This window comes from Rhinolophus sinicus, chromosome 2 (genome assembly GCF_057876585.1).
Source record: "Rhinolophus sinicus isolate RSI-liver-muscle chromosome 2, RSI-T2T, whole genome shotgun sequence".
In the NCBI taxonomy this organism is placed as follows: Eukaryota; Metazoa; Chordata; class Mammalia; order Chiroptera; family Rhinolophidae; genus Rhinolophus; species Rhinolophus sinicus.
In genome coordinates, this window is record NC_142502.1 from 35,875,950 (window position 1) to 35,891,791 (window position 15,842).

The 15,842-nt window shown below is 35.4% G+C and overlaps 1 protein-coding gene across 3 annotated transcripts in view; it reads right to left on the reverse strand.

Moving 5' to 3' along the window:
• Window positions 1-15,842, reverse strand: part of CLVS2 (clavesin 2) — a 128,227-nt gene that overhangs the window by 79,438 nt on the left and 32,947 nt on the right. For all 3 annotated transcript variants that reach the window (XR_016020189.1, XM_019740972.3, XM_019740970.3), the window contains exon 4: window positions 2,337-2,447. Coding sequence is in view for 2 of the 3 variants with exons in the window: in XM_019740972.3 (XP_019596531.1) it covers window positions 2,337-2,447 (111 nt within the window). In the remaining variant the exon portion in view is untranslated. The remainder of the gene's footprint in view (window positions 1-2,336; window positions 2,448-15,842) is intronic.

Sequence of the window (15,842 nt, forward strand, 5' to 3'; positions counted from 1 at the left end):
CTAGCCACAAGTTCTAGATCCCAGACTCAGAATGAATGATTCCAGGTATTGGTGTGATTTTGAGAAGGGAACCCCATAGCACCCAAGGTTTGTATTCCTTCCCATCAGTCTGGTGTGTTGGAGACTCAAACCTAGATTTAATTTAAGAAAACGAAGAACCTACTATTCTTTGTGAAAAAAGATGCAAAATTACTCCTTAGGGTTTTTTTAACCAGTTTCACAGAACATAGAGTTATAGCATGTGAAGTATTAAGGTGTTTAAGTAATACTATGATGCTGAATTACTTGGAATGCCAGTAAGAAAATATAATAGCTTTGTCTTGTACATTGATTAAATAAATAAAATGAAAGGTGTTTTAACTGTAATTATTTCCTCATATGCAAATTTGCAAGTCATATAGTTTTAATTAAAATGCTGAAGTTCCATCTAGAATCATGGTAGCAGTGCATTCTTCTAGCATTGTCAAAATTGTCAAAGTCAATCAAATAACCCCCAAACCTGGAACTTTCCTGGTTTCTAGACTAGGTCTTCTTCAGTCTTTTTCAACAGAACAGAATCATTTTAAAATCACGTCAGAACAAGTTGTCCCTATACTCAGAGTCTCGCAAGTGCTTCTCATTTCACTCTTGCTGAAAGCCCAGAACCTTGCAATGGTGAACAAGGCCCTCCGTGACCTGGCATACCCTGTTCCCTCCTACCCAGTCCTCGTCTGCCCTCCCCAATACCTCACCCGGATCCAGCTTTTCTGGTCTCCTGGCTATTTGTCAGATACACCTGGAGCATTTCTATCTAAGGAACTCTTATTTTGCTATTCCCTCTATCTGAAACAGTCTTCCCAGTAAATCCACTGTTCAACTCTACTACCTGCTAGCAGTGGTTTAGAGCAAATTGTTTAACCGACCATGCCTAATTTTCCCATCTATAAAAAGAGGGGGAAAACCTTGTTTAAAGGATTAAATGAGATAATAAATGTAAAGTACTTAGAATAGCATGTGGCAAAGAATGAATACTACAAAAACATTTGCTAGTATATTTTGGACTAAAAGTCCCTGCAGGTATTTTGGATCACACGATCATCCCTTCATAAAACAAAATTTCAAAGTGCTACTTGTGAATCATGTCAATACATTTTTCTGAATTCTAAAAAGTAAATTAATGTATTTGATTCTCAGTGGTAGAAAGAATTTGTAATATAAATTTTAACTGTTGACAGAGTTCTTCCTCCTAAACTACCAGAATATTTTCCACAAATTCATAAACAGAAAACTCTCAGTCACTAATGTTTGATAGAAACACACACTTAACAATTATTTCACGTTCCCATTCACAATGAGGCTTCTATGGCACTGAAATACCTGAAGTGCCTTCTCATTCACTGACAAACATGGCACATTATCTCCCATATAGATTTAGAAGTATATTTTCCTGGGGAATGACTCACTTGAAAGTTGGTCACAGAACGATGGTAAAAGTTGCTCCAAATATGGAGCTATTTTAATTCAGATATTGCTGCTCCACTTACAGTTGTACACATGAGTAAGCAAGTTACTTATCAATTCTAAGATTCACTTTCCTCTGCTCTGAACCAGGACATAATGCTTACTAAGCTCACGTTCAGAGCTGTATGGATGATAAAACAAGGAGCATCAAAATGTATTTCTAAAAATCAATATTATTAACATCGTGATCAGCATTTGCCATGTGCCATGCATGGTGCTAAATGCTTAATATAAATTATCTTATTCTCAGAAAAGTGATTATTTTGTTGTAAGTATTGTGATGATCCACATAGTTAGATGAAACTGAATCTTAGAATTCAAGTAACGTGTAATGTGTAATTTAAAGAAATATCAACATTTCTACACATTAACATTCTTTCTCAAATGTGATTGATCATGACAATCACTACCAAGTTATATTAGAGATCACAAAATTCACTATATTCAAGGCAATACATATTGGGAAATAACTAACACCACTTTATTAACTAATAAAATTACCGCTTTTGTCCAGACCTACTTGAAATTTAGTGTACCATTAACAATACAGTAACATGGCTTTTTTTTTTTAATTTTAAACTGATGCTCTAATATATAATGAATGTGCTAAAATGTCCTCCCCATTTGTGGAAAAGTAGGAGAGCTAGCTTTTAAATGTTTCTTTCACACATACACTGTTCAGAATTAACACCAAGTCTAAGAATTTTAAAATATTGAATATTTATATATAATATAGAAGCACATTCACCATAGCCAATATCATGCATGCAGTATGCACCATAATTCATTGGATGGAGGAGGAGAAAACATATAAAAACAAAGAAACAAACAAATACCCTTTTCCGAGTCTTCTCCTTTAGGAAAGGCCGGATCACAGTATACAGGGCGTGGATATACCATGGTTGGTTGACAAAATGAATTCCTCCGAATCGTGCAGGGAAACTGTCCTAGAGTAACATGGAGGGGGGAAAAACAGTCAAAACATGCTTCCATGTATTGAGAAGTTCAGGGAAGGCCATAGTATACAAATTTGTTATTCTATACTTTTAAATGAGATTATTTGTATAGTTAAGAGAAGAAGAAAGAAGAAATTTATTGCATTAAACATCGCAAATTCCACACAAAAATTGAAGCAAAATGTAACAAAGCAAATCCTTCTCAAGAATAGATTGCTGATAAGAATTTCGCCAGGTTTAGAATGCCATATTTTAAGATTGCAAACTGCCAATAGTCATTATAGGCCAAGAAACATAAAAGACAGAAATTTGTCAAATAATGAACATAATATAAATAAGTTTTAATTAAATTATTTATATTTACATTAAAGTATATTTTAATTAAAATGCTTTTTTTAAGTTCCACTGTGGTCACCTATAATGTGAGCATTGTCAGATATCAAAACTTACTTTATTCTCTTTCTCTTATTATCAGCTTTACTATAAACATTCTCCTTTCCTTATTTCAGCCTAATGGAAACAAAAGGTAATGTGCTTAAGCAAAATAAAAATCTAGAGTTGTAGTGTAAGAAATTTGGACATGCATTTTGCCAGATTATATGAAAGTCAAAACCCTCTGAGTTTACCTCACAGGAGAAAAATGGGGTTATCATAACACCAGCCTTTGGCAAGAACTTACCTGTGTAACGTTTGCATCTGAAAAGATGTAGAGAGGTGTTTTCTCTCTCTCCATGACTAAATATGCACATCCCAAGCCCACTTCACAATACAAAAGAAATCCTTAAGTCAAATGAATTGTAACATTTAACGGTGCTATGGATTCCACATAAATGACCTGATTACCGCTGCTAGGTCAGAGTTCCACACTGAATTGACTACACAAATCTTCAAAAAAAACTATACGACTAGCAGTGTCTCTCAAGTGGCATCATAATTATTTGCATTCTTCTAGATTCTACTTGGAGCATGAACAGAAACAAAAGAAAAGGAAAATGAAATAATTGTACACGTATTTTTTTATTTAAATGTTCTCTTGAACAAGATTCAAAAGATTAAAAAATATGCCTGACATACCCCATTAAAATATTTTGTTTTGGGGGACACTTATGAGAATTACTCATTAAAGCTGTTTTATATACTGATTTTCAAAGCCAATGAGCATTTTTGCAAAGTAATTTCTATCTCTGAGAACAAACACTATTAAAAAAAAACACCTCACAGTACTTCAGAAAATTAATAAATTAGAACAGCTGAAGGTAAAATGTGTCTCCTTTTATGTCAATGTCTTTACTTCTTTCATACATATATATTATAGTTTCATTCATCAAGAGGTTAGTACAATAATAGAAACAAATCAGGTAGAAATGCAAACAAGTATGTTTTGAAGTTATGACATTTTTATATCTAAAAAGAAGGTAATGTAAAACAGAGAATGCTAAGATAAACCCCCAGGTACCCTCCACTCAGCCTGAGAAATAGAAAACGGTTGGTAACCTTGAAGTACACTGTTATTCATATTATTTTCACCCTCCCCCACATTTAAAAATTTCATGTTATATTTCAAATATGAAAATTTCCATTGCTTATATTTTATGTTTTATTTTACAAATACAATAAATACATCTAGTATCTATTTTATTTTATTTCTGTTTATATTTTATATTTTTTTTTGCTTTATATGTATGTACCCCTAAAATATATTCTATTTTAAGTACTTAAACTATAAAAAATGTCATCACAGGGAACATAATCTTCTGTTGTCACATAACATTGTTTTTGACGTCCACTGTATTGGAGGTTTATACAAGTACATGTTATGTATAGCTATAGTTCCTTGTCACGATTATGTAGTATAACATTTTATGGTACACCACAATTAGTTTACTTTCTTCTGTCCATGCACATTATTTTTCAAATTTTTGGTTTGTTTTGCCATTACCAGCATCGATGCTCTGCAGATTTAATTCTTAAACATATCTCTTGCGCATATTCAAGTGCACATGTAGGGAATTTACATAAACATGTCGCTGATGAATCCTAGAGTATATATATGAGTACTTCAACTTGATGAATTCGGTAGGAGCAATTTTACCAATTTATACGCCTCCTTTCCCCAGGAAGTTCCAACTGTTGCACATACAACACTTGGCATTGTCAACCTTTCTAATTTTTACCAGTCTAGTGCATAAAATAGATTCTCATGAGACTAGTTTACAAGTTGCTTAGTCTTACTCATTTTGTTCAATTCTATCATTAACAACACTGTTTGAAAACATAACGACTTTACACATAGGCATTTTGTTTCTGAGTCCTTGAGGGACTGAATTTGTTTGCTGTCTCTACCGATCTTATTCATGGAACTCATTGTTGGCTAATATTAATCATTGGGAATCCTGAAGGAGCAAGTTTGAGAATTCTTGTCTGCCTTTCTCCAGACAAGATCTGCATCAGGTCCTACTAGGTGCTGTCAACCTGGTTTGGCTTTCATTTAATTTTCCTCCTGCACTACCTGAAGCACAACTACTTAGTAGGCTTTGAAAATAAAATTCTGAATGAGCATATGCTTTCTAGAACAAAACTGAATGAACAGCAACTATCAAGTTATTAAGCCAAAAGTCTTAGCTCGGTGATTTTTAAGCTTTGAGAATCTCGTGGAGGCCATGCTACTTCTATCCTGAACAATAGAGATGCACTCATAGACACATAACCGACACAAGATGTCATGAGATGTCTTGTATTTATCTTTAGATATAGAATGGTGTGATCAGTATCAAATCACAGTTGAGAAAGGGAGAAGAGGAAGGGAAAGCACTGACTTGGCAGTCCAGTAGATCTATTTTAAAATTCTGACTTCATGCCATCTCTGTCTTGCAGGCATCCAAGTCCAAAACAAGGACATTATCCTTGATTCTTTCCTTTCCCTCACTGTGATAACCCTCATTTCTTTTCTCTCTTTCTTCTTGTGGTATTACCATACACGTATATTGCACCGTTTGTAGTTATCCCACAGTCCTTGGATACTCTCTTCTGGGTTTGTTTTGTTTTGGTTTTTTTAGTCTTCGCTCTCTTTGCTTTTCAGTATGGGTGATTTCTGTTGATATATGCTCAAGTTCAGAGATTCTTTCCTCACCTATGTCCAGTCTATTCATAAGGCCGTCAAAGGCAGTTTTCATTTCTGTTACGTTGTTTTCAGCCCATAGGATTTCCATCTTTGCTTACAGTGTCCATTTGTTCTTGCATGCTGTCTATCCATTGGAGTCCTTAGCATAGCATATTAATCAAAGTTGTTTTAAATTCCTGGTCCAATAAATCCAATATCCTTGCCATGTCTGGTTCTGATGAAAGAAAGAGGTCTTTCAAATTGTGTTATTTTGCTTGATTTTTAGTATGCCTTGTAATTATTTTTTTCTTGATAGCCTGACATGATGTACCAGGTAAATATGAACTGTCATAAATAGATCTTTAGTAATGTGTTGATAAGTTGTGAGGGGAGGGGAAAGCATGTTATAATATAGTCCTAAGATTAGGTCTCAGTCTTTTAGTGAGCCTGGGCCTCTGGACACTGAACTCACAAGTGTTTCTCAGTTTTTTTCTTTACCCTTAGGTGGGACAGGTAGCCTGGAGTCCAGTATTTCCCTTCTCTGATGTGGAAGGCTGGAGTTTGTTATTTCCCTACCTCCAGATCAGTTAGGCTCTAATAACACCTCAGCAGGTTAACCAGTTTCTCCTAAGAGCAAGCCTTGCTAAGAAAACAGTGCTTTAAGCATATTTCAAAATGGTTCCTTTGGCTCTTCCCTTGACAGAAACATAAGGGGATCCCCCCCCCCCAATATTAACTGTCAGAATATGATTGAGCTCCTAGAGATAAATCTCATAAGTGTGGAGGGCTCCACTCTGACTGGCACCCCTGGAGTTTTTAACTCTCAGTTTTGTTCACAATGAGCCTTTAGCAATGTGTCAACTGCAGTTCAGAGTGTCCTGCACCAGCACTGGTGCCTGCACTGGTTTCCTCTCCCCAGTAAGTGGTGACTCCCTGTATTCACCTGTCTATCTCTCCAATCTTGGTGGTAGTGGTTTGCCCCATGTTCTCACCTCTCTTATGGATCTAGGAAGAGTTGTTGATTTTCAGTTTGTTCCTTTTTTTTTTTTTTTTTTTTTTTTTACTTGTTAGGACAGAGTGGCAACTTCCAAGTTTCTTATAAGTGGAACCAAAAACTGGGAGTCGAACCCCCTTATTTCTGATCATGCTCCAAGCCCTGCAATATTTATGCCCCCACGTCCTCTCCCATCACCCGCCATCACCAGCACAGTACCTAAGTCCATCACTTCACTGGCCATATTACCCCAAAAGTGTCTCTTCGTCTGCCTCCACTTTTAAACTATTGAACTGTCTGAGGGTAGAGGTTGTGTGTTCTACGTGGTTTACTAGTGCTAAGCCTGGCATCTATGTCTACCTATTTCATATCCCACTCAATAGGGCAGGAGATGAAAGACAAAACATATGAATCTTCCAGCTGGGATTCTGAATAAGAGAAGTCTTTCAACAAGATGCACTTGAGCAAGATATAAAGGACCAAAGGGAGGCAGTAGTCACCTTCCTGCTGCAACGACAGCTGCTAAGCACACTGTAGAGGGGCAGTTGTTTGCATCAGGGTCTGGGCCACACCTCCCATTTTCTAGGTGCCACTTTGGAGTGTGGGAGGCTTCAGGAATAGCAGCAGTACAGAGTGAAGACAGCAGTTTCTTGACCTCTGGATCACATATGCAGGGTCGTGACCTCAAAACCAAGAGAGCACTCACAGTCCTCTCCTAACTTTCATTCCGCCAGCTCTCCCAATGAGGCTTTAAGCACAAACTCTCTGTACTAAATGCATTTTTACTTGAGCCATCTAGAGAGATTTCTTTTTGTGCACTGAACTCTGAGCCAGACTGCACCTGATTCATATGTATATTCCCAGCATTTCAAAAAGTGTGTGTGTATGTGCGTATCTGTGTATGTGTCCTAGAATGCACCTAGAGGAATGTTTATTGAATGGAATAGATTCTGATATTTGCTATTTCAGTAAACTATTTATTTATCATCTCTGAGACACAATTTCCTTATCTGTAAAATGGGAACATTTAAGGGACTACTAATAGCTAATCAGAGCTGTTAGTCACTGACCACACCTTCAAGGTACTGATATTAGCTATCAACCCCCACTTTACACATGTGGAAAAGATCATGAAGGTAATCTTATCATGTGTATAAGTGTATTTACCTGTATCATATATATGTAAGTGAATTATTCATATATTTATAGCAAAAATATGTTTACCTCAAATGTCTAGTTATTCAAGAAGAAAAATTGGAGGATCTAAATTATTAAAACATTATTCAAATTCTTTAATTGATTTTGATGAAATATAAAAATTGTGTGCTAAGATAATACTATTAAAATTGTCAGATTTGAGAATAAATCGATATAATTTCTTGTGCAATCAGGGTACAGTTTACATTCATAAATTTGAGCAAAATGAAGTATTCTGTGAAAAGTAAATACATAATTTTGTTCTTGTTTCACAAGACTGCCTATGGTTCCTAAACCTATCAACCGTGTTAAGAAGTGTCCTCAGTGTGGACGTTGGCAGATATTGTACGTGTAACTCACCCATTCAGAATTAAATCTATTTAGCTTTTTGAAATGCTTGTTTTTCACTTCTCCCTTTCTTGCACTTTTTTTGAAGCACTTAGTTTCAATTACTATATGCACTACAGAAAAGTGCACATAATGATAAACTGTAATTGTGGAAATCACAACCTTTAATTCCATAACTCTATCACTAAATACTAGGATCAAAAATATGGTGCCATTCTTTTATGATACTTTTAGTATAAATATCAAACATGCTTATTATAGAAATTTTGAAACAAATAAGGTATAATTTTTAAAAAGTCACTCATAACCTTATCAAACAGAGACAAAAGCAATATTCTAAGCTCTCGGGGTAGGCTTCCAAATTTTTTCAGTTAAATTTATATACATGACATGAAACTCTAACAGTCTGGAATTATGATAATAGTTTTTTATGACTCACAGGTGTACAACTGATATAATATCACTCTAAAATTGTGCCTAGGTATATAAAGTAGAAGGCGATTATTCCAATAGTTGATACTACTGGTTCCTTAAGTAAGATATTACCGTGTTTCCCTGAAAATAAGGCCGGGTCGTAATTTTTGCTCCAAAAGACACAGTAGGGCACATGCTCAGGGGATGTCATCCTGAAAAATCATGCTAGGGCTTATTTTCCATTTAGGTCTTATTTTCGTGGAAACACGGTAGTTTCCTTCAGATATGTTTAAACTTAAGATTGATCTGCTTTGATACATGTTTTGATACGTGTTTTCCTAAACATATCTTTTGGGGGTATACGTTCTAGATGATATATTAGTTGTATACCTCATATCCATCTTTTAGAATGTTGTATTAGCTATTTGTATACACATCCTACCCATTTTCTAGAAGGCTGAGATTCTTAAAGAAAGTTGTGTTTATCCTGGTTCCAAAGCCTTGTTCCTATTCCCTACCACTAGCACCCTGTGCAGTGTCTGGAACTGAAAAGAATGGAACTATAATTGTGATCCTATATATTTAGTCTTATCAATAGTGAACAGACAGATCCAGGAAAGGTATTTAATTGCTTTCACGAGGGAAACAAAGACTTTTATTAAAACATTTTCTAACTGGTGTCTTCTGCCAAATTGAGAGGAAACAGTCAGAAAACTATTTAATTACCAGCTAATTGGAATGCTTTTTCTGTTCCTGTCTCATAATTGGTAATAAGCCATATGTAAATAAATGCAAATACTAAATTGAAAACAAAGGATTTGTCCCTGTTACAGAGCTAAGAGTTCAAATTGGGATTGTACACACTCGGGGAAATGCTTCACTTCCATCCTCTTTTAACTTCTAACTGCCCATTAAAATGTCATGCTACCCAGGTAGGCACACAATAAATTAACTTGGTTAGATGCAAAGAATTGTATAGCAGCAATATTTCACCAAAAAAAGTAATTGCTCTGATATACACGGGAACAATAATGATTAACATTTTCTACAACCAGCTTGTTTAACACTCAGGAATTTGTTATTAGAAAAAACAGAAAAAAAATAATTGAATGGTTAAAAAAATAAAGTCAATTTCTGTTACAGGAAACAAGTCAAACTTCAAAGACATATCACATTGCATTTCAAAATATGAATTTAGCAAAGCTTTCTATTTGATGAGCAATCTCTGAAACAAAATGCATGTAAATTACAGATTAAATTTTCATGATTTCTCAGAAAACAATGTCTTAATTTTAAAGGGTTTTAAGAATCATGGATTAACCATGACGGACCATTTAAAAGAGTGATTAACAGGATACATTAATTTCCTACTAACATGTGGCATTGTAGGTAAAATTCTTTTCAGAAATTCAATGTTTGAGATATAAATATATTTCAAAATAATTTTGCCTTTCCAAAAGTTAAAGTCTTAAATCTAAATATGAACTAAAATACAATTTTTATGTTGAATTTTTAAATTTGAAAATTGATGTTCTTAAATTTGTATTTGCATATTTTATAGTATCTGTTTAAAACCTTCAGCAAAATGTCAGCTATTGTTTAAATTGTCTATGGTGAATACAAGTGTGTGAATGTGTATTTCTTTTAAAGGTCAATAGAATATGCTCTACCCATAGGCAAATAAACATCATTTCTGTTATTTCTATTTTTAAAATAGCCAGTTTTCCCCATTCTATATGCGTCAGTATTTGGCTAAAGAAGACTTCAAAACACTGTGACTGCGATTAGATCTCTCTTTTACCCTGTCACTCTCCTTTTTATGTAATTCAGTTTCCATTATAGAGATGTGCTTACTTTGCTCTTTTTCACTTTCATCTGAGGGTGTCCTCTAGTTTTATTTTTTTAAGTTAATTAGAAATGGTGCCCAAGTACAATGGTATTGGCTGATATTCTCCGTTATAGGGTACAACAAAGAAATCTTACAGGGGCTTACTAGAAGCTAGTAAATTACTTGGAAATCTTATCAATGCAAATTACTTGGAAATTAAGGTGTTAAATGATCATGTCCTTTAAATTGTGAGAGCAAGACCCACACCGACATTTTGAAGGCCAAGTGTTTTGCCTGCATTGCTTTGGTGATTCTACAATCAGCATTTATTATTTGGACTGAGAGTCTTTCAACATCCACTCAAAAGGACTAGGAGGGGTCTTCTTCCACCATTCAGAACACAGTGGTAGCCAAGGGCTGCTCCAGTGTATGAAGCTATAGGCCCAGAGAAAGGCAAAAAGTTACCTCACCCTCATCCAAAATGGCACATGAACATCATCTGTTCACCTGAAAATTAGAGTTTTGTGATGTTCTCATCATTGTTGTAATCTTAATGTAGACCATCATTTCCAAATTTTTAATTGTTTTTAAAATCTTAAATAACAGTGTAGTTGGCTTGCTTAAATCTACAAAAAATAATCTCATTTCCTCTTTCACTAGTAACTTATCACTTCTAAATAATGGTTATATTATGATTCCATTAAACACACACATACACATTATTCTTTTTTTTCTTTTCCTGTTATGTATTGGACACAGTTATTAAAGTAATCCATAACACTCTTGGCTGCTAGGTTCCAGTGATAAATCCACTTACCTATTAGATAAATGTGTCTCTGTCAGGAAAAGTGTCTCTTTCCTTCCCTCCCAGTCACATACACAGAATTACTAAACAGACCAGAGGGATTATTATAGAGAGCATGCCTACTACTATGACTATATGATCAGGGTCTGGGAAATTTGTGGTGAGAATTGACCAATCTAAAAATCTCAGGTATACTCTAATGCCAGACAAATCATTATTTTATCATTGTTTTTTGTGCCTACAAATGATCACTTGGTACTGGCTAACTTTGCTTCAAATAACATGCTCCCATCCTGTGAAGGACCCAAAAACATGATGTTGGTGTATTAGTATGGGGAAATCCTTGTACCTGAATAAATCTCTCAATTTCATCAATGACTGGGTGGCATCAACTTGGCACATGGAGGAGAATGTTTGGGTCATGAATACAGTAAACTGCAGACAACTAAAAGATGGATATTACATTAAATATTCCTCTTCAAAAGAGCTCTACTTAGCTAAAAATATTTCTTGAAGTAAAACAAATACTGAAAACTAATGTGTAACATGTTTCGTCATCATGTGATTGAATGAGCAAAAAGACATCTCTTTCGTGAGCAAAACAAGTGTGGTATTCTCCCCAGCTACATTTTCTGCTAGAGAAGGTTGAAAACAGATTGAGCAAATCATGGCCACAGAGCCTTAACCTGAAGACACGAGGTTAAATTTAAGTTAATCACTGCTGGTGTGTGCCTGGTACATGTGGGGATGAGAACATGTACCAGGCACATGGAGAACAGGACACAAAGCCATTCGCACACCTTGTCACAATCCATGAAGGACCAATTTCAATCAAACATGTCAACAGGAGAAAATCCAAAGTAACAAATTTGGTTAACAAATCGGACAAATTTTTAAATTTATTACTTAAGAAAAGAATAGAAAAAAAAAGACTTTGAAAAACACATCAAAATATTAGCCTGGTTAACTCTATGTAATAGAATAATAGATGACTTTCACTTTATTCTGTGTTTATTTTCTATTTTTCAAGTGATCTGAAGTGCCAAGTACCACACACACACGCGCGCACACACACACACACACACACCCTTATAAATATAGTTTTAAAAAGACAACTCGAAGATAATAATATAGTATTCTAAGCATTGACAAAGTTTAAGAATTATTTACTGAAAGCTACTCAAGCCTGTTAAATGGAAGGAGAAAGTGAATAAAGCAGTGTGAATAAATTCCTTACCTTGAAAGAATTTATAATCCAATAAAGAGAATAAGTAACATAAAACAAGGAAAGATAATTTCCAAAGATGTTCTGAGGTTTAAAGGAGAGAAAGAATAAAAGATTGAAGAGAAAGGTTGGTAATGATGAGGAAAGAACTCCCAAAAGAGGTAGCATTTGGAAAAGATCTTGGGGTGTCAACGAGAATCTGGTCGTTGTGGATGAGGGAATGGAGTGAGTAGAAGAGAGTGTCCCCGGGAGAAAGAGCAGTAGGACCAGAGATGGGAAGATCGGGCCACCTTTGGGATACAATTTCCAGAACTCTTTGCCTGGAGTTGAAGGTAAGTGTGAGGCATTGTTGGTAGTATGACTGAGAAGATGGTTTTAGAGTCTACCCGGACCGTCCAAGTTGTCTCACAAAAGAGTTTGTGTTTATCTTAGCATTGGACCTTCTTGGGAAGCATTGGCATAGTGTCATTAATCTAGCAGGTGTATGTAGTTTGTTATGGAAACTTGACATTTTAATATTGATTAAAATGGATCAATTTAGTGGAATCACTTTAATGTGGAAACATCTATCTTACATTAAAAAATAAAAAGTTACTAGAGTTTTACTTTAGTTTTCTCCCTTTCTTCCTTCCTTCCTTCCTTCCTTCCTTCCTTCCTTCCTTCCTTCCTTCCTTCCTTCCTTCCCTCCTTTCTTTCTTTTTTTAAATGACAAAGTAATGTATGACAGAGACCTCCATCCACCAGGTCCCCCCATCATGGTCACCCTACTGGCCAGCAGTGATGAGGCTGTGAGTGTTAAGAATGGGACAGGACTGAAGTAATACTTGAAAACTAATAGAGATAAAGATGGCATTAAGGTCATGGGTGTCTTTGGTGCACATTTCTTGAATAAAAAACAGTGATTTTTATGTTTTGACCAGCCCACTTGTTTGATGAAGCCTTGGAAAATGTCCTACTTTACTTGATTTCAAATAGGGAGAAAGTTAAATGGAGAAATGGGGTCAAAGCTGTTAGCACAATGCAGGTAATTAGAGCCTGAATTTGAGTCATAGCAAGGAGTTGACTATAAAAGAAAAACAAGTACACATGTTAGAAACATGAGGAAGATAGAGGCTATACAACTTAACAAAGATTGGATGCAGAGGAAACATATGAGAAAATGGGGGAAAGCAGGTTAGTGGAGAGACAATAATTGTACTAGAAATTGAAATAGGAAGGTGAGGGGAAGTGTGATATGTCAAATTTCAAGTGTCAGTAGGCCATGGGGAGATGTTCCCAAGTTCAAATAATGTAGACTGGGGTAGAGATGTATAAAAGCAGAAACAGAGCAAAAAAATTAAGATTTACAAATATGTCGAAAGGTACTTTAAAATGCTATAGTAATCTGTATCTTTCACAATAATATACATTTTTCTCCCTAATTTTAGTTAACCAATATCTTGACCAATCGTATAGCTGGCTTCAGTAAGGAATTGGAGAGAAAAGATCACTGAAGCTAGAGTGATGTTTTCCAGTCATTTGCCAGAACACTTTTAGCTCTACCAACTCCTTCCAAGACTGTGTGGTGTCCATATGGGTTGTGAGGCAGTGGGCTGTAAAGATAGCTTGAGAAGATCTAAAGATGTGCAAGCACATGTTTTGCAAAGAAACACACATGAACAACAGCACGACTGAGGCTCACGGCTTAGACTGCCCCCTCCCCCGACATTGCTAATGAGTGACTCTTATTCAGTCTGAATGTTTCCTGCAAGGCTGGGGTTAAGGAGGATGATTCCTCAGTTTAGCTAATCTGGGAATATTTACTTTCTCTTGCCTGTTAGTTTTACAACTGGAAGGAAGCAAGCGTTCAGTTGGCATCATTACTCCCTCTCCAAAATTTAAAAACATGTCATAAATGTACCACTAAATACAAAAAAAGAACTTCTAATTCAATACGCCATAGATTTTACTATGCTTTTCTTGTGCTTAGTACAAAATCTTACAGATACTTATTAATTTTGGTTAACTTGAGAAAATTCTAATAAAACCACCAGGAAATTCATGTTGCCTGCATAGGATTCTTCTTCCTCTTGTTTTATCCCCTGTGACTTTATTAGCAAGAAATAATCATCCACAGCTATTCCCTAGCAGTTTTCCTTCACATTGCTGCAAAGTCCTCCTACAAATAAAACTCCTTAGGAGGAATAGTCAACAAGTTTTTGGACTATGGTGCACTTCCCAAGAGTGCAGATGTCAGTAGTTAGCACTTATTATGTCCTCATAGCTTTGCTGTGAACTCAAGATCTCTATTCACTCTTGAGTCTCGCAATGGAATTGGAGAGTTCATATTAGTCTTTGGTCTGTGGATTTAAACAAACAAGATATGCATTTCTATTTGTCTAAGCATTCACATCAGGGTAACCACACACATCTGCAGTCTTTCCATAATCTCAGTCATGGCATATAAACAAAATAAATAGAAAAAAGTTTCCAACCCAGACACATGAATTTGCATAAACTCAAGGAAGCACAGACTTTTCTGAATAAAGAAATAGTGTTTCCAACTATTAATATGTGTATGGATGTGTGTTTGTGTGATTCAGAGAGCAATCTAGCTTCAATCTCTTCCTTGCAATTCATGAGTAGAAGAGGAGATTCCATTCTTTGCCCTTCTCCCACCCTTGAAACTTAAGTGATGTGAACAGTTCTGAACTAGTGATAAAACTGGTATATAGAGGTTTTACATAACTTGTGAATCTGACTGGGGTAATGCATACCATTTTAAATGTTGAAGTATGTGAAGTATTTAGGCTCTTTTGATTTATGTAATTTTTAAAAACTCACTCTCTACTCTTTACACTGTGGCTCAACTGTGATTTAGAATTTAGGTGGTTTCTAGAGATTTTGGAGATAAAACACAGAGAGCTACAGCTTTTATCCAACATCTTTATCTTGGCTCGCCCCACTCCATCCATGTAGTTTATCACTGGATCAGGTCTTGTTGATATTCCTTTTTTTGTATCATCCACTTCCCTTTCCTTCATCATGGGTTTTATCTATCTATCTATCTATCTATCTATCTATCTATCTATCTATCTATCTATCTATCTATCTATACACATATATATCCCTGATAGATATACCGTGTTTCCCCGAAAATAAGACCTGGTTTTATATTAATTTTTGCTCCATTAGGGGTTATTTTTAGGGGATATCTTATCTCATGTACAACAAACTACATTTATTCAAATACAGTCATGTCATCTTCTGGAACATCGTCATAATGTACTAAATGGGTCCATCGGGCTGAGATCTTAACTGGGTCTTATTTTCAGGGTAAGTCTTATTTTCAGGGAAACACAGTATTTGTGTGTAGATGGATATTCCATTTGAAGGTTCATATATTAACTCTCAAAAACTAATCTGCACATTTAGATAAAGTCATAAAGGAATTCTCTTACATGAGAGTGTTAACAAAGAGGTGGATTTTACTTTG